Source organism: Drosophila rhopaloa, unplaced genomic scaffold (assembly GCF_018152115.1).
Source record: "Drosophila rhopaloa isolate 14029-0021.01 unplaced genomic scaffold, ASM1815211v1 contig_2, whole genome shotgun sequence".
Lineage (NCBI taxonomy): Eukaryota > Metazoa > Arthropoda > Insecta > Diptera > Drosophilidae > Drosophila > Drosophila rhopaloa.
The window spans coordinates 19934035-19953323 of NW_025335083.1; the positions used below are offsets into that span (position 1 = coordinate 19934035).

Consider the following 19289-nt stretch of genomic DNA (forward strand, 5'->3'; position numbering starts at 1 on the left):
TGAGAAATGTCTAGAACACCAATAAAGTAAATTCAGTAGCAAACAAGTACGATTAGTATTATTAAATTTCCACTTGTCGTTTGCATTTTATTGCTTTTTATGGCTTTTCTTGACTTAATAATATGTCTATATAAATACCATTAATATGAGTATATTAACCATTTAGGTTATGAAAAAAGATTCTACATTCCAAATGCCGTTCTTATAACAGTTGTAATTGATTATTAGTATTTCTTTTTGTAGTAAGTAATTCGTTACAGTTGGATAATGGTTTCACAAAGAATATAATACTGCGCCTCTGCAACAGATTTGTTATTTTTAGGATACTATATAACCCACATGACATAGGAAAACAATCAAAAATAGCCGCTACGTACTAATCAACAAATGTTATTTTTCTCCCCTTCGGTTATTTATAATTTTTAAATATTTCTTAAATATTCTCAAGCACTTTGAATACATATTTACGTGGCTTATAAATAATTAAATTTTCATATTTAAATTGTGTGTACGTTTTCAACGGAATCTCGAAATTGCAAGGAAGATGTTTGTCAGCTTAGTAGTTGTTATACGTAATCTAGAAAAATATATAGGTAATCCGAAGTTGTGCTATAAAAAAGAAATCAAATAAAAAATTAAGAAAATGAAAGGAGGAAATTATAATTTTGCTTTCGTTTCGTTTATTTTCGTATCAATTTTTATAGATCTTAGCTAATAAATTCTGCTAGGAAATTATAAAATAAAAAATTCTTTAAAGAATAATATCGAGATTAAAGTTTGATTTTGTTGTGTTTTTTATACAAATTGAACTTACAGGACTACAAAATGAATTTGACTTATTCAAGAAAAACAATGACGATTTATAAAGTTAAATCTAAACAAGGTTTGAGGCCCGAGCTGAGGGAAGTTTTCTTAGCTAGAAAATTGCACAAAGTGGATATGTCTTTGCGTGGATTTTGGAAAACTTCAAGGCTTTGTCAACTCTGGCTTGGTCCCTTCCCCAGCTGAAACCCATTTCTTTAAATTCACATGGTCCGAAACTAAAGATTAGAAACTAGTTATAAATTTAAGCTACTTTTTTGATGCATCTCACATAAAAAATAATGTACATTGGATTTATATTCTAAATGTATAAACTAGGGCTGCCTTTTCTACATCCTTATCTTGGTTTTTGTTACCCCCGAATAACAACAAATTGAACAGCTTTATGAATTTTGGTTTTTCGTTATCCCACTCCAGGAGTTTTGGTGTTATGATTTTGTATAATCCCTTCCTACTAATGAAGTTTACCCTTGACTCTTATACGGCATTGCACTGTATATAAGCTAAAGGTGCAGAGGTATGTTTGTACGAGTTATAAGATGATTTCCGTCGAGCTCTGCTGCAGTGGATCGCGTTGGTAGGCCTCGGAATTTGGTAGGGGCGAGTACTTGGTGTTTCTCTTGCTGGGTGCTGCAGGACTTAGAGATGCAGCCATGGTGGTGGTGTAGCTATAGGTGGTTCCACATCCATTTAAACTGGTGACAGTGGTGACTAGTCCGGGTCCCGGATGTTTGGCCACAGTCACTACACTGGCCGTTAGTGTGGCCGTGGAGGAATCATTACTTCCCGTGGTCCCTTGACCATGTTTGGCAGTGGTTTTCCTACGCACCGGCGTTTCCTGCAGCACGGCTGACTTTTTTATGGTCTGCTGCAGCAAGGCATTCACATCGATTGCTGGCCAGGCGACCAGCGAGACACTTCGTCATAAGGAGCTATCCACAGGAGAGGAGCCTCGTTTGTGTTTGCCATGAGGATTGCGATTCCAGTGTTTGCAGGACGGTGGCTCCACTTCCTTCTCTTTTAAATCCCTCGCCTGTTTCTTCTCCAGCACATCCTTTTTATCCTGTTCTTTGATGGGAAAAGAAGTAGCTCCTCCAGCGGTCGACGAAAGCGAAAAGTACTCTGCTGATTGGCTTAGTGAAGAGGCATCTGCATCGGTTAGGTTGCCTCCACCATTATCACTTCTCATGGTGTGATCTCCATGATCCTGATCCATAAAGGAAGACCTCCGGGTACTGAGGGGTGTCAATGTACTGCTGTGCATATCATCGCCCTCTTGCGATGGAGTTATAGTATGATCGACAGCGGTACAAAAACTCTCCCTTTGTCCAGTGGTTTCGTCATCCTCATCATCTGCTTCCTCCTCTTCTTCTTCCTGGGAACAGGAGCCACAACAGCAGCTGGAATTATGACAAGAGCAGAAACTTGCTCTCCGGGAACCTGGAATACATTGATGACACTCTGCGGACACGGTCATTTCATGGTGAGCCTCCAGATCTTTATCCAAACTGCTGCAGGAACAGGAACTCGAGCAACTGCTACAGTAATCCTGTCCAGCTTCGGCTATAAACCTTTTTCTCTTGATCCTTACACACTCATTTCGCGCTGGAGCGGAGGCAGGCTTACCCCCTTTTGTAGAGCTACTGGAACTATTCGTGATTGCCGGCTGAGTTAGTTGGGTCTCATCTTCTGGCAAGTGGTGGGAACCCATCCGCACATCGTCATCATCTTCATCATGGGAGAGCTCATCGGTTTCAATTGTGGTATTGGAATTCAAGGAACCTCTTCGATGACGATGTTGCTCACGAAGGGGAGCCATTATAATGGGTTTCACACCTTCGCTGGCCACTTTATAGGGAAAATTGGATGTGGCTGTGCTGCTGTTGTTCTCCTCGCCATCCTCGCTCATTGTGGCTGCATCGATTTCAATGGCAATGGCCTGATGATGCATCCCCTCTTCGCTGGAGTCCAAGGAAGACTTGTTGTTGTTAGATGGAAGCATTTGTTTGTGATTCGTCTGCTTGATTTGCAGATGCTGCTGATTATGATGATGGTGACTCCTCTTCTGGTGCAGCAGAGCTCGTCTCTTTGTGCTCCTGTAGTGACAATGATGATGGTGATGATGTCTGTGGTGATTGCAGTGGCAGTGATGATGGTGGGTGGTGATCACACAGCAGCAACTACCGCCCTCCACTCTAGTTTGGGTGGCATTGTTTCGCTTCCTGCGACAGCACCCGCTCGCCTCCTGATCGCCAATCAGTCTCTGCTCCTTGGAAGCCGGGGAATGGACAATGACGACCTCCAAAGCAGCTGCCATGCTGCTATCATCCTTACTCTTGCCACTGCCTCCTGGTCTGGGCAACATCTTGTTATTATTGTGATATTGAAACGCACGATTATCGTGGCACTGACCAAAGTCCAGCACCTTGAAGTGCTCGTCATCCGCTCGAGCCGTAAGCAGATGATCGTCTCCACTGCTGCTCACTGTGACGGGCAACGAAAGCTGATGCTCCTCGGAATGGGATGTATGTAGATCGTGGTGATTGATGTGCTGTGGCTGTTCTTCGGGGGCAAACTGCTAATCGCCGCGGCGCAGGTCGCGCGGCTTGGAATTCTTACGGTAGAACCACACCTGTGACAGGATCGCTATGTCCAAGCTGACCTGGAATTCGAAATAATAATAATAAGTATTCTGTTTGAAAGAGATGAAGGGAAGTGTTCCCTTAAATATTACTTGCCTGCAGCGTGCCACAGATCCAGAATTGCGATGGGGCTTTCCTAACAATAAAGTAACCAGTCTTAAACATATCACCGAGCGTCCACATGATCACCATGTGTATGCTCATTCCATATGTTGATTTATTCTTAAAGTTGCGCAAAAATTGTGGCGCCCCTATGAAAAAAAAATGTGTTAAAAATTGCTGTGAAGCATTAGCATATATTAAGACACACCCAACATGGCTTCAGTGAAGACCGCCACAAAGCCCATGGATTCCATGAACCAAGTTACGGACAGCATCAGATATGTTATAGCGGCGCCAACGGCCCACACGACGAGCATAAAGTCCAGATACGATTGAAAGTCTGTCCAGCTCCAAAAGTATTTGAAATCCAGATCTGTTACGTTAAAGAAAAAGTTGAAAGAAATTTAAGGAAAATTATATACTCATACTGATTGTAAAAGAATTTACATTCTTATTGTGATAATGTGATAAAGGACTAAAATATTGATTAATAATGTTTTAAAAATCATGTTGAACGTAATGTAATTTTCCTATAGTAACTTTATACAATAGCCAAGCCCATCGTTGAATAAACTTTAATTCAACTACAGTTAGAAAGCCGGAGGTCATGACCCCACAATTTGCAACTCAATAAATCGTTCAAAGCGAAAACCCCATATAAGGGCCGACGCCAGATGGCAAGTCAGTTGGAAATCAATTTTCATTATCTCTGACTGCTTTTAGGCGCTGCACAATTTACGACAAGCAATGTGCAAAGAAGCCCAAGGCGTGCCAATATAATTAGCTCGTGACGGTGTGGGTGTATATTGGTTCTGCCCGTTGGTTCATTGATCAATTCACCGCCCAGAAACAACCTACCTCCTAACCCAGTTTCTTGTTTTTTCATTTACTGATAAGAAGTAATGGACGAGAAGAAATAAATGCGGACGGCGAACGAGCGCTTCGCTTCATAAAGATACAGTATGATAAGAACAGCAGGAGGTGGAACTATCTGTTCTTCGCTAATGGTAATGGAATTGCAATGCTCTATCTTCTCCACCCCACACATTATTTTATTTCAATCTATTCCGAAGTCTGACACAGGAAATTGCTTTAAATTGAGTGAAAAGCTGATTCTACTACGTATTTGTAAAGCATTTGGTTTTATTGTTGTCGTAAGAAGATTGTATAGTTCTCTCGATTGGAAAGTAATTTCTTCTTACTTTTATTTTATTAGCACTACGTTCTTATTTTAAGCCCATACATATATCTAATATGTAACTTTTCTATGCCATATTCTATCTTCATTGCAGCCAACAAACCATCTGGAATCAATTGACTCACCATTGAGATAATGCCGGGAGCGAACTCGCTTCAAGACGCTTCCGCCCGCTTCTGTGGAAACGGAGGCACCCGTATCCGTGTCCGTCATGACTTTGGGCAAATGCAGTTCGTCGCCTGGAAAAAAGGGAACGACATGTTGACATGTTTATCCTCAGGGTGACAGTTTCAAAGCCACTGATGGGACTCACCTCGAAGGGCGTGCTCGCGGTTATTGGCATTAACCCGCTTCACCTTCACGCACAGATGGATCATCAGGAACATGGTCACGTTCATCACGACACTCTGCACCAGCAGTGGAAGCTCATAGCGGCTGGAGAACCTGAAACGCAGAGCAAAATGGTTGAAGGTTAATCATAAAGGTCAACGCTATATGACATTTTAATTGGCTTGCACTATCGAGATGTGGTTGTGGTTCTGGGCGGGATTTCATTTAGGGGGAGTTATAATTAGCATACATACAATTACGGAATTCCCCTCTTTGTACTATTCTATACATTTTTACCTAATATGATGAATGTATGTACGAATAAAGATATTATTTGCATCATTTGCATAAGTAATAGTAATCTTACTTAGAATACATATAATATCAATAATCCCTGTGGATTAGGATAATCTTTATCTCTTCACCTTATCCATTTATTATACTTAGTGGACATACCCTGTCCGAAAGAAATTCCCTAGGGCTTAAAAGCACTAAAAGGAATTGTAATTTATCTCCCCGTCTTGGTGAAAATTTTGTGCACATTGTAGCGTTAAGTACTGCTAATTGACAGGTGCTTATATGGCGCCCGAGCAGACCCAACAAGTGATTGATGTGCGGCCAACAGAATAATTCACTACCGAACCAAATCGATTATGAGCGCTGCAGCAGAGCCTAATGTACATACATATATTTTTAACACGAAGGAGGGGGGTTGAAGAAATCCCAGCTCTGTGTCAAGCGACACTGTCATAAATCTGACAGATGCCAAGTGGGTGAAAAAGGGTCTCCGAACACAAACAACCAACAATGAGTGAAACGTGTTGAGCATTTGGCCGGGTCCCAAACAAAAGCCGAACAAACCAAAGGGAAGTCCACATATTTGCTGGGGATTTGTTTGGATGAAAGTCCTTCTGTTCGACAGAAAGTCATTCCCAAGTGTTATTAAAAAAATGCGACAATTTGTTGGCATTTCGCTGGTGCCGAAAGCCACAGCTGTCGTTCGCAATCACTACACCAGATAGCATACATTTCCGCGTTGCTTCCGATTACTAGATAGTAAAATGCGGGAAAGGGAAAAATGGGGCCTCGGGGGTTATTTACGCCCCCCCACATTGGCATTTCGATCTGGCATAGCATGGAAATTGAATTACAAGTAGTGCCAAGTCAATGCCATTCCATGGCTACAACCGAATCACCTTTAAATGTCATGCAAAATACATTTACATTTGCTTATTTGTATTTAGATGGAATTTGTTTTGCTTCTAATTAAGAAACGATAAAGCAATTAACAAGCCCGCATAGCAATTTTAACTTCTGTTGAGCTAAGCAGTTTTAAACTTCAATTATAAAGTTATATTGCTTCAACTCATCTCTCTGGGATTCACAAAATCATGTTAAATGCATTTTGAGTTTGTATAGCCAACTGTAATTGTGTGCAATGTTAGCATTTTCAAAGCAAACATTTCAATTTGTAGTCAGGAGCAAACTAACCTCCTTTGTCACTAGTCCGGAATGGTTGGCTTTACCTTTTAAATTGGCAAAACACAGAGGCACCTCCTTCCACCCACTGGCATAACATTTTGCACGCTTCAACGTGTAAAATGTGTCGTAAAAAATCGATAAAATTGTATACGTGCATTACGAACGTGAATACACTCGGCTACATTTGGCGGTGTGCTCTGAGCCTGCAATGTAAACAATTTTCCAACTACCGGATGGCAATTGCCCCAAACCCACTTCCCATTTTTCACCTGCATATTCAGGCTCTCACTTTCAATGGCAATTTGTGCAAATAGCCGCAACAGTTTCACTTAATAGGTGAACCCGAGCCCGAGCCCCGAAAATGTCACTTAGGCTTGATGAAAGTTTTATTGATAGAATTTGTCGGCGGGGCTGGCAAATTAAGTCACCAAAATGGAGCCAAGTAATTTGCAAGCTGTTTTACACGTGTGAGTGGGTGCTTTGTTCGGCTCTAACCTTTCCTGTCTGTTCTAGACATAATTAAAATTCTGTGTTGCCTTCAGCACCAATGTTTACTCAAGTGTGGGTGGGTTTTGTCTGCCTAATGTACAGTTGCTGTCACAATAATAGGTTTTCTTTTTTAACTGTTTGAAAGTTTTATTGATTTCTAGTGGAATAGTTAAAGAGCACATTAACATAACAAATCGTTTTAAAGTAAGGATAAAGTTAGAATAATAATTAAACCACTAATGAAGTAGACAAATTTATGTTTTGAAAAAATTTAACTTTGTCCATTTGAACTGGATAGGCTTTTTTCGGTTTTTTTTTGGGTTAATTTTATCCACTACAAGTGATATGGATATTATATTAAAAAAATGTCCTAAAATTCCGTAGCAATCAAAAAACGAAGAATGTCTTAATGGTTTAAGGCCACTTAAAAAATGTCTAATATTATGTTGTGACCAATGAAACTTTGTTTATCCGACTTTATTTATTGTACTTTCAGATTGTAATATAAGAAAACAACCTCTAATCATTGCCATTAAAAGCACCCGCGATGTTGTTCTACAATTTCGACCATAGCTGTATATAATTGTGTTTAAGCCAAGGCTAGCACATTGCGCTTAACACAAATTTCATTTGGTTTAACTGGCATGGAGGTCTGTAAGTAGGCTACACTCGTGGTGGACGAAAGTCCTCATCGTTGTCTCACCGCTGAAGGGCTCCTAACTAACGGAACCGAAAGCACTTAAGTCCGTATATTCCGGTTATTTTGGAACCGCATTGTGTCAGTGTGTTGTAGATTGCCTGCTTCGAGACTTGTGTAAACACACAAGTTGGCGCCTGATGAGCAGAGGGAAAAAAGGAACCAACAACCAAAGCATAATTTTACCCACTACCCATTGAGCAAATGAATGAATGGATTGCGCGCGCCTCTGATGATGATGAATGCCCATAACTGGGTCGATCTAAAACCTAGATGGATTTGGTTGGCCGCCAAGCTAAGCTGCTCGGAGTGACCTTGCCGAGGATAAAGGATAAAGTGTCGATGAATGGGAGCACGGATGACTAGCGATTGCCAATGAACTGAAAAATGTGTGTTAGGTTAGATTGGGGGTATACAAGCCATTTATTTTACTGCAGAAAGAGACATTTATTCTCTTTAATAAACTGTCAGTTTATAAAAATAGTTTTCCCTAAAATATTTCAAAAATACAAAGACCTGTGGCAAATAAAAACATAAATAAAATCAAAGAGCATGAAGACTCTTCTTTGAATACAAAAAATGTCATCTAAAACAGTTTTATTGCAGAAAACCCCCCAAAAAATGGAATAATAAATATTTTATTATACCATTTGATTTGCTCAATGAAAATTAATGCGAGCTGAGCGCTCCCACATGGCGCTAAGTCTATAAAACCCCAAGCCGAAAGGCAAACAAAAGATGTGTGTGGCTTTAGCCGCGGGGAAAACACTCCAATCTATGCCCCTAGAAAAGTCGCAACCAGAAACGAAAGCGGAAATAAAGTCAAGAGCGCAGATGGCGGACAAAGTCATGGTAGAAAAGATGGCAAAAAAGGGCACAGGCAATGTCACAATTGAAAATGGAAAAAATAAAAGATAACCAGGCGGAACAAAACAATTCCCTTATTTGCATATGAGCCTGAAATTTGTAGGCAATTCGATGGCGGAGATATATTATATCGGAATATTTATGCCCCTGCAGATAGAAAGTACAACTTTTGAGCTGTTTAAGTTGTATTTTTTCCCAGACCTACCACAATTTCCAAACTTATTTAAAGTCATGAGCCTTAAAGGCTGGCCAAAATGTGTCAATGCCATTTGGCCTTAGGCATTCGATCTGCTTTGCGAAGGCAAACTAAGCGTGATAATACTTTAAAAAACTTTTTTATTCGCGTTTTTTAACTGAGCATGGGATTAAATGGGATCGAGCGCATTGCAAAACCAACTTATGCGTGAAAAATAATCGATTTATGGTTGAAAACTTTTAAATGAAGGTTGACCGGCAGATTTTTGGGATTTATTTTCCTTTGTGCCATTTATGAGATGTGATAAGGGTTATATTTAATTTCTAAGTTACTTAAAACGGCGTAAATTACTTATTGAACTAAACAAATTTACTTAATAGTAAAAAGAAAAACTAAAAGAATTTGTATGATTTAATATAAAAACACAAAATATAATAGTTAAGCTTACAATTAATTGTTATACACATTGTTTTGCATACTTAGATACACACTTAGTTATTTATGCCAATTCCCCCCAAAAAAAGGTAATAATTGGCTAATATATAATCTTTTAAATAAAATATATATATATATATATATATATCTATGTTTCTAATCTGTTGGGCTTAGGCCCAAAGTGACATTTCAATAAGCCCAATGAAGCTTAAAAGCATTTGAACCACCACACAAACGGCCCAAAGTAAGTTATAAAAGCCTCTTATTTATCCGTCGACCTACAAAATCAATGAACTTACCTACCTTGCCCATAAAACATTGAAGCAAAGCCTCTACGACGAATTTAATATTCTTTAAGTTTTCCCCAAGCAGATTATCTCTGCTTCTGCCCAACTCTGTGCGGCAAAAATCTATTCTAATTGAGAAATTGAAATCTCTGTCTGTTTGCTTCGTGCAAACATTTGCGTCAGTCGACGTCGCACATTTTTCGCATGCAAAGAAGCCTCATGGACTCAATGCGAGTGATTGCTCATTCAGAGGGCCAGAGCTGCCGTAAACATTGAACGGATGGACACCGATTGACGGCACTGTTTAGACTTTTCGATTAGCTTGTGCTTCCTTTTCTAAATTTTCCGCCATCGCCAGCGAATTTCGAATCTTTTAAGAACCCCGATTTGTTGCAAAAAAAAAAAGAAAATACAACCCAACAGCGAAACCTGACTCTGGCTTGGCATTAAAATTCAATTAGGGCAACGTCTCCGGCCATAAAGCACAGTAAAGGCGAAAGATTAACGTGGTGGAGTGTGTTTTAATTGTCTGTCCTTTCCGCACCTGTGACGCAAACTTTTAGGGATTGTCCCACAGCACGAGACATGGCGTGGAATGGCTTTCGGCGCAGCTCGCTTTTTAATTACGTAAAAATCTTCAACCACAAATACATTTAATTTTGATGCGAAGGGGTGGCAGATAAGACTGCTTTGGCTTTGGCTGACCTTTGGTTCATACCGCGCCCAGGTTATCAGCCTGACTCGCATTAAACGCAAAACTTTGGCCTGAAATGGAAAAAATGCGATTGAGATAATGCCAATCGGCTTAAGATGTAGGCATAGTGAAGAGCAAACGAGCTTCTATAAATTGCCTGCTCGAAAACTGTGTAATGCCGACGATAACCTCTAGGTTCACTCATCCAAAAGGGAATGGCCAAAGCAAACTGATAATTGAGACAATTAAATAGAGAGTTTCGGTTTGATGAGCTCACAATTAGAACGATTAATACAAAACTAGCATGGTGAGAATTTTTAACAAAACAAAACACCTAACACGGAAATTATCTACGCTTAGTTACTGTTAAACTTAAGTGCTTATGCAAGCCAATAAACGGATTTGCAACACGCTAATTCCAAAGCACACTGTATTTTTTATATACGAGTAACAAAAGAACGCTTAGAAACAGATAAACTTAACAAAAAACTGTCAGAAAGATTAACGTTTGCTCTTTTTGAATGTGTTAATGATGTTGTATTTTATAATTTTAATTTTGTGTGAACATTTTTAAGCATTTTTCGTTTGGCATTAAACTAAAGAGTTCATATACCTAACACACATTTTCCAAACTTGCAGCATTGCAATAAATATACATTTTATGAAATCAGAAACTGAAAACCCGTTAGCAAATGAATACACAAACTTTGTGGCTTCTCAACAACTTAACAACAAATACTACTTGAATTTCAAGTGCTCTTAAAAGTTGAAAAACCAACTCGTGCCGAGACAACTTCCCCATCGAAATTATAAATCTTTCCCAGCCGCTCCAACCACAATTAAGTTGCCAACCAACCAGGCCACATTTCAAAAACCCACGAGTCAAGTGCATTGTCGTTTATAAACAGGGCCAAAAAGGGAAACACAAAAAAAAAATATTAACTATAACGAGGACGGAAGCTAACTTCGGCAAGCCGAAGTTTTAATACCCTTGCAGACTTTGCCGAAATTGCTAAAACTGAAAAAGTAGCCAAAGGAATAAGGTATACATAAATAAACTAGATTTTCATCGTTTAATGTCAATTGCTTTTATACTGCAAAAATGTCATATAAAAATAGAAAAAAAGGGATACTTTCGCAGCCTTTAACTATTTTTCCTACGGAAGCTATAAGAAATAGACGTCCGATCGGCAAGCGCTTTTACCCTAATCAAGATATGCGTAAATAAATAAGACTTGGAAAAATTTATGTCAGTAGCTTACACACTACGCGAAAAATTCAGAAAATCATCAAATTTGGACCGATTTCACCCTGTTGTTCCTATGGGAGCTGTAGGATATAGACGTCCGATCGTCACGTGCTTTTATCATAATCAAGGTATGCATAAAAAAATACGATTTGGAAAGATTCATGTCAATTGCTTATATACTGTGCGAAATATCCTAAAAATCATTAAATTTTAACCGATTTCACCCTATTGTTCCTATGGGAGCTATAGGATATAGACGTCCGATCGCCAAGCGCTTTTACCCTGATCAAGGTATGCATAAAAAAATAAGATTTGGAAAGATTTATGTTAATAGCTTTTACACTGTACAAAATATCTTCCATTCTTGAAAGTTATATCCGATTGTTCCTATGGGAGCTATAGGATATAGACGTCCGATCAGCACGCGCTTTCACCTTGATGAAGGAATGTATAAAAAAATACGATTTGAAAAAATTTATAGCAATAGCTTTTACACAGCGCGAAATATTCTGAAAAACATAAAATTTGGACCGATTTTACCCTATTTTTCCTATGGGAGCTATAGGATATAGACGTCCGATTGCCACGCGCTTTTACCCTGATCAAGGTATGCATAAAAAAATACGATTTGGAAAAATTCATGTCAATAGCTTTTACACTGCGCGAAATATCATCAATTTTTGCTAGATATATCCGATTGTTCCTATGGGAGCTATAGGATATAGACGTCCGATCGGGGCGATTTTCAAACTTGATCTGCGTACACATGTTTTAGGACGCGTGTGAAAGTTTCAGATCGCTAGCTTTTAAACTGAGCTCACAAACGGTATTGAAACAGACGGACAGACGGACAGACGGACAGACGGACAGACGGACAGACGGACATGGCTATATCGACTCCCCTATTGATCCTGATCAAGAATATATATACTTTATGGGGTCGGAAACGTCTCCTTCACTGCGTTACAAACTTCTGACCAAAATTATAATACCCTCTGCAAGGGTATAAAAACCAGAACCCCGCGAACAACATCATTATCAACAACATCGACTTTAGCGGTCGTAACCGGTATGGAAACTGGAAAAAATTCTAATTTGCATGCGATGCGAAAATAAGCGACAACGGCGGACCAAAAACCGTAAACATTTATGAGCCAAACGCAAGGTTTGTTGGTCAGCAAATATGGAGGATATACACCCCCAAAAGTTAATTGGAATAGTCCTTCCACCAAAGCACCATTTTTCCGCCCACAAACCTTGACCTTCGGCGAGAAAATGTCCAATAAAGTTGTTTGCCTTTCGAAATAAGTTTTCTCATTTTGTCCGACTTGTGAATGGTAATGATTAATAATAAATAAACAAGGAAAGTGGGCCAGAGCTTGTACAAATAAATTTGAATGAAAGTTGGGAGCGCTTAATAAATTATTAAAAATCTAAGATTAGATTGGAAAGTGCCTTCCTTTCTTTCTTTATTTTTTTTCGACATTTTATTGATTAGATAAAGAAATTATAAATTACGAAATAATTGGGCGAAATCGTGTGACATTGTAGATATATACAATCATATATATTTAATTGCATTATCTTTAAGGCATACCATTCGATTACGTATTAGGGAGTGACTTATTTTGATAAGTGTTTACGTAAATAAATTAATTGGTTGGAGTAGACACAGTCAGTGACTGATGGCGAGACTTAGCTTATCTTCAAACACACACTTCTTTGTACAATGGTGATAAGAAATAGGTCTTTGAGGAGTAGTCCCAAGTAAAAGTCGATTCGCCTTACACAAACATCATAAAAATACATATGTACATATACTGGGGAATGGTGCACTATACCAGCAATTAGATTGCATGGAAAATGTCACTACAGATAGGCAGAGTACCGCCCCTATATAGTAAGTATGGGCTGTTCGTATCGCTTATCAGTACGGAAAGTTGTTGTGTAAAAATTCCAACTCAAAATAATTCCCAATCTCGCCTTTTTCTCTGGAGAATATATTTCAATGGAACAGTGAAATTTTTAAATGTTTCTAAGAAATTTCTTTTAATTTGTAGATTCTCATAAATTTCCAAACACATAAAAAAGTCACGTTAATAAATACTATTCGCCATACTTCCTTAGCAACTTTAAAACTGAAGAATCCAATTAGTCAGCAACTTTCGAGGTTTCTACTTTACCTTCTTTATTGCATAACTTTTAAAGCTTTCCTCCTCCAAAAGTTGATTCTCATAAAATTGCTCAAATAAGTTCAATGAACCCCCACGTTCTCAAGTTTAACCCTTCACTTTCCCCACAAATTGAGTTGTATAATATGAATAGTTGGCAACAATTTTAAATGCCCTCTAATGTTTTGCAACAATTTAAGTAAGTTTGTAGCTAAAATAAAAGAGTAATTACAAATATGAATATTCAGACTTTTGGCTATACTGTAGACTTTTAATTACAGTCGAACGTTGCCTCAGTTTTCTTAATTTGTTAAGTGTGAACACCTCGTGTATTCAGGCGAGCTGACAAATTGTGTAAATATTTGAGCAAATGTTGGCATGAAAATTACAAATATAGAAATGACTAGGCCTGAGCCGAGCTAACTGTTGGCATACTATATTCCCATCTATTGTTATATGCTAGGAATGAAAGTGTAAATTATAATGCAGACTTGTTTAGTCACGCCCCACTGACCTGACCAACTTATTGAGTCATAATTTTAACGTTTTTATGCGAGGAAACCTTTTTGCGAAATCTGACTCCGCTTTGTTGACTCTGGCAATTAAATAAACTTTCGGTGAATATATAAGGCTATGTGTACTCCTTATACGGGGTGTTTTGGTTAGCTGCTAGTAGATATATACTTAAGTAAATCAATAATGTAAATCATAATTTCCATGAAAGATAATTCTTAAGTATTTTGTACACTTATTACAGAGACTTAACAATCACTATAGTTAACTCTAATTTAGATAAGATAGCAACTCCAGGAAAACATTTACTTCCTTGATCAAAAATTCAAAAGCTCTTGAAAAATTCCAACCATCTTATCTCAAGAGTAATCTTTAGTCGTATGATTTAAAAAACAATAGCTACCTCGGTTTTCCAGTCGTCACAATGATTAATAAATGATGATTTCAACCAATGAGCTCATACAAAAAGTCTAGATTAACTATTCCATTTTCTTATTCTTCCAATCAGAACAACTTTACGTTTTTATTTACCAATACGCATATTGCACTGTGAGTTCAGTGATTATTTCTTTGTGAATATGCTTATTTAACGTTCAACAACAAAGATAGTCAGAATATTAATTATTTTCAATAAAGACCGCGTATGTGTCATTCGCTTTATTCCAATCAGGTCTCTTTGTTGGGAAAGATTTTCTCCGGGAGTAACCTCGTGCACAATTTTAAAATTTATATTTCTAACTCATTAAACAATTAATTGTAATTGCCGGCAATTACTAAAAATGCACAAAAAAAACCTTAAAATAGTTTAAGTGTTTCGTGCATTTTGTTTTGCACAAATTGCCAGTTGCAGTTAACTACAGGAAGGCAATAAATGTGTGGGTTGTCTAAAGGGGGTTTATCCATAGTCAGAATAATAATAATTATTGCATGCAAAAAAAAAATGGAAAGGAAAATACTAATTACCGAATGCGCTGCATAAATTAAAATCTACTTCCTTTCATTGTTCTGGTCACAAAAATTATTTCCTAATGCATTGCTTAACCCCCCAAGCTGTTCTCATTCACCAAAACCCATTGAAAAACTCATCGCGTGTCAAGTAAAACGCCTCCCCACAAAGAATTTTCCACAAACTCGTAAACATCTATATATAAAATACGGTATTGTATCGGGATTATTGGGCGGAAAGCCTCGTTGCACAGCTGATTCACTTTACTCGCCGGCAACAGTTTCTAGGTAAATAATTAATTTATTGATTGCCACCCAGGCCAGACAAATTGACGGCGTCGTTATAGACGAGGGCCACCAGTTGCTCCTATATTTTTTATTTTGTGTTCACGTTCCATTCGCCTTGTTAATAATTTATTTATAGGAAGTGTTGGCTCTTAAAAAACGCACAGCAGAAGCGGCTTTAAACGGGGTAAACACAAACGAACTAAAAACATACAGAAACCAGCCGGGCAAAAGTAGTTGACCCTGGTTTTAAAGGTAAGCTGGAGTTGCGAGTCTCAAAAGTGGTCTAATTCCATTGGAACAAAGTCACAATAGCTAGATATTTTGGACTTAATATCAAAGTTGGTTCCGAGTAAACACACATTCAATTACATTTCAATTTATTTGCTTACTGAGACAGTTTCACTGGTTTGAATGGCATTGTGTAATATTTTGAAAGCTATTTTGCACACTCATTCAAATTGAATTAAAAATTAATTTTATTAATTTTGATTTATTTCATTCACTCCCCTTGACGATGAATCATTTTTTATGGGAGGTAGACATATCCATTGTTACAAAACTGTGAATCATTTATTTGTTCTTTCAATGGAAATTCTCCAATATTAATAAATAAGTTCTTAAAAACTCGGATTATTTGGCTGGAGCACTATAAAGAATCGAATGATGTTTGTGAATTTAGCGTTTGTACTTCCAATATCGAAATCCATAAACACAAATGGCAATTGTGTTACGGGTAAAGCTCTTATCAATCATCGACTAAACGCAGTTCTCGTGCCCCCAGAATAATTTTCCACAATCAGCATGATGGCTGATAAATCTTCCAATTATTGCCATAAACCCCAACAAAAATAGCGATTATTGACGACATTGTGCCAAATATCATATCGGAGCCAACGTAATAAAGATATGCCAGTCCTTGGACAATTTGTGGAATTCTAAGGTCTGCGAAATCGACTAGAAATCATGACAAAGCTAACCACAGATAGGGGGTCTCAAGAGTGGAAAATCGTAAAATGTCGCGACGACCAGGAGAGAAATCCGGGCGATAAGAGGTTTGAATTACCCCGAGATAAGCCAAGATACGAAGTGCTTGCAAAGTGGGATTAGTCATCCTATTTTGGGCGAGATAATAAAGGGTAGGCGTTTACTTAGAGAGGGTTTGCAAGTTTGAAAATGTAATGAGGGTGTATTTAAATAATGCGATTCTGAATTTAAAATATTTTTTTATATTTTTTTTATAGTCATCACAATGATTTATAAATGATGATTTCAAGCAATATTTTTTTATACAAAGCCCACTTATCAATCAATTTGTATTTTTATACCCTTGCAGAGGGTATTATAATTTTGGTCAAAAGTGTGCAACGCAGTGAAGGAGACATCTCCGACCCTATAAAGTATATATATTCTTGATCAGGATCACCTCCTGAGTTGATATAGCCATGTCCGTCTGTCCGTCTGTCCGTCTGTCTGTCCGTCTGTCTGTCCGTCTGTCTGTTTCTACGCGAACTAGTCTCTCAGTTTTAAAGATATCGAACTGAAACTTTGCACACACCCTTCTTTCCTTTGCACGCAGTATATAAGTCGGAACGGCCGTGATCGGACGACTATATCCTATAGCTGTCATATAACTGAACGATCGGAAATGCCATAACTTTGGTGTTTGTAAAGTTAGGAAGTTGAGATTTTCTATAGGTTTTATTTTTGGCCAATCAATCTGACCTACCAAATTTCATGAGAATCGGCCGACTATATCTTATAGCTGCCATATAACTGATTGATCGGAAATGCCATAACTTTGGTGTTTGTAAAGTTAGGAAGTTGGGATTTTCTATGGGTTTTATATTTGGTCAATCAATCCGACCTACCAAACTTCATAAGGATCGGCCGACTATATCCTATAGCTGCCATATAACTGAACGGTTGGAAATGCCATAACTTTGGTCTTTTTAAAGTTAAGAATTTGGGATTTTTTATGAGTGTTAAAAATGCATCATGTGAATAATTTTGGAGAATATAATATACATAATATTCTGCAAGGGTATATCAACTTCGGCTCCGCCCGAATTTAGCTTTCCTTTCTTGTTTTTCTTAAAAAAGATTATTTTTATTTATATTTATATTCTAGGGAATTACAGACTTGCAAACCACACATTAAGCCATTTAAAAATGTATCATTCATTTATATTGGTCTCGTGGTACGTATAAAAGTAAGGTAAACATTGCAGGTGTTTATTTTTCTTTGATTATATTATACTGCATTCAAACAAAAACTGTACAGATTTGTGCTGTTTAATGCTGTACCATCAAAAAGAAACAAGCACCTGTAATATAATTTCGTGTTTCTTTTTTATGATTGATTTATTGCTCATAAACTATACCGTTTCAGAAAGAAATGCTTACATTTTTACGTAAAGTGATTTTGTTTTGGTTTCTTCTTACGTCATTTTGCATTCAATATTTAAAAATTCCAAATATTTTACAGGGTTTATTTTAATATTTAATATCATTTATCAATTTATTGAGGCATTCAAAAAAATTCCGTAATTTGTCAATGACCTAAGGAGGCTGATCTTTATTTTTCTGAGCAAATGAATAATATTTTTGGATGATATGGATCATGATATGGACTTACCAGAAGAGTATTCTCAGCGAGTTGGCGACCAGCAGGGCTAGGCACACATAGAGTGAGAATCCCTCCGCATCCTGCGTCTTCTTGATCTCGATGTATTGGGGAACGTAGGGGATTACGCCCCCGATCACCATCGCCGAGGCGGCGGCCCAACCGACCACATGACCCACCGTAAGGCCCATCTCATCGTTGATGATCCAATCCATTGTGATGTGTTTATTTTTAAATTTGAAATTAACACTTAAATTTGGTTTGGTTTTCGGTTACTAGTTTCCTTTGTTGATTAGAATTTTAATTATTTGTATTTTGTCGATTTTGGGATATGTGTTTTTTAGTATTTGTTATTAATTTTATGTTTTTGTTGACTAGTTTAAAAGCCGGCGTTTGGAAGTAGTCGTTGTTGGTTTTTAAAGTGTCTGCTGGTACTTGCATTATTTTCAGTAATTACTATTAGTTTTTGAACAGTGTATGCAGGAAGAAAAGAGAGAGGAAGTCAGCTGTGTGTTATTGTTATTGCTGTTCTTGTCGTTCCGCTATGATCTTCTTTCGCACACCTACACACCCACACATTCACAAAAGATATTTATTTTCTCTCTCTTTCCTTCTATTATTTTTCGTGTGTTTCTGTTTTCCGCGTTTTTTCTATTGAATTTTCCACCGAATTTTCGCTTCCCTCTTCACGAATTGTCAGCAATTTTCCTGCGCACACTTTTCTGGCAGCGGAAAACACTAGACAAGAAAAACGCTGCAATCACAAATCGCTCCATTTCCACGCAAATACATCGGCACTTTTTATAAATGTTCTTTGCATTTCAATTGCATTTTCCCGTTGTTTGCCTTTTTTTAATTGAGTTAAATTTTTGTTGTGGCTGCCTTTGTTGTTGTGTTGTTGTTGTTTCGGGAAATTGTACGATATTTACTCGCTCGCTAATTGTTGTCGTTTGTCGCCTGTTTATAGCGATTGTTCTTCGCTTCGTTCACACTTTCGACGCCTGTCGGTGGGCAGTTTTTCTTTATCTCGCCTCAGTTTGCATTTTTTCTGCGAGTTTTCAAAGAAAACTATCCGCGGATCAACCGCACGCAAGCAAAAACAAAACGCAACAACAAAGCGAATAGAGCTGGAACATATGACGATGTTTATTTGATGACATCGATGGGTCCGAAAAATCGGGCGATATCGATATTTTCCCTATCGATAACTTTCAGTTGTTTCATAGTCGCTTATGCATTTTTATTTGTAAATTGTAAGG

General features: G+C 37.8%; 1 protein-coding gene across 1 annotated transcript; it reads right to left on the reverse strand.

Moving 5' to 3' along the window:
• Positions 1-660: 660 nt before the first annotated feature.
• LOC108050326 lies at positions 661-19142 on the reverse strand. Its single transcript, XM_017131956.2, is given in 6 exon segments — positions 661-3484; positions 3561-3715; positions 3775-3939; positions 4890-5003; positions 5078-5208; positions 18043-19142. Coding segments are annotated over 6 exon segments (2898 nt in total). The 5' UTR covers positions 18246-19142; the 3' UTR covers positions 661-1354.
• Positions 19143-19289: the final 147 nt, after the last annotated feature.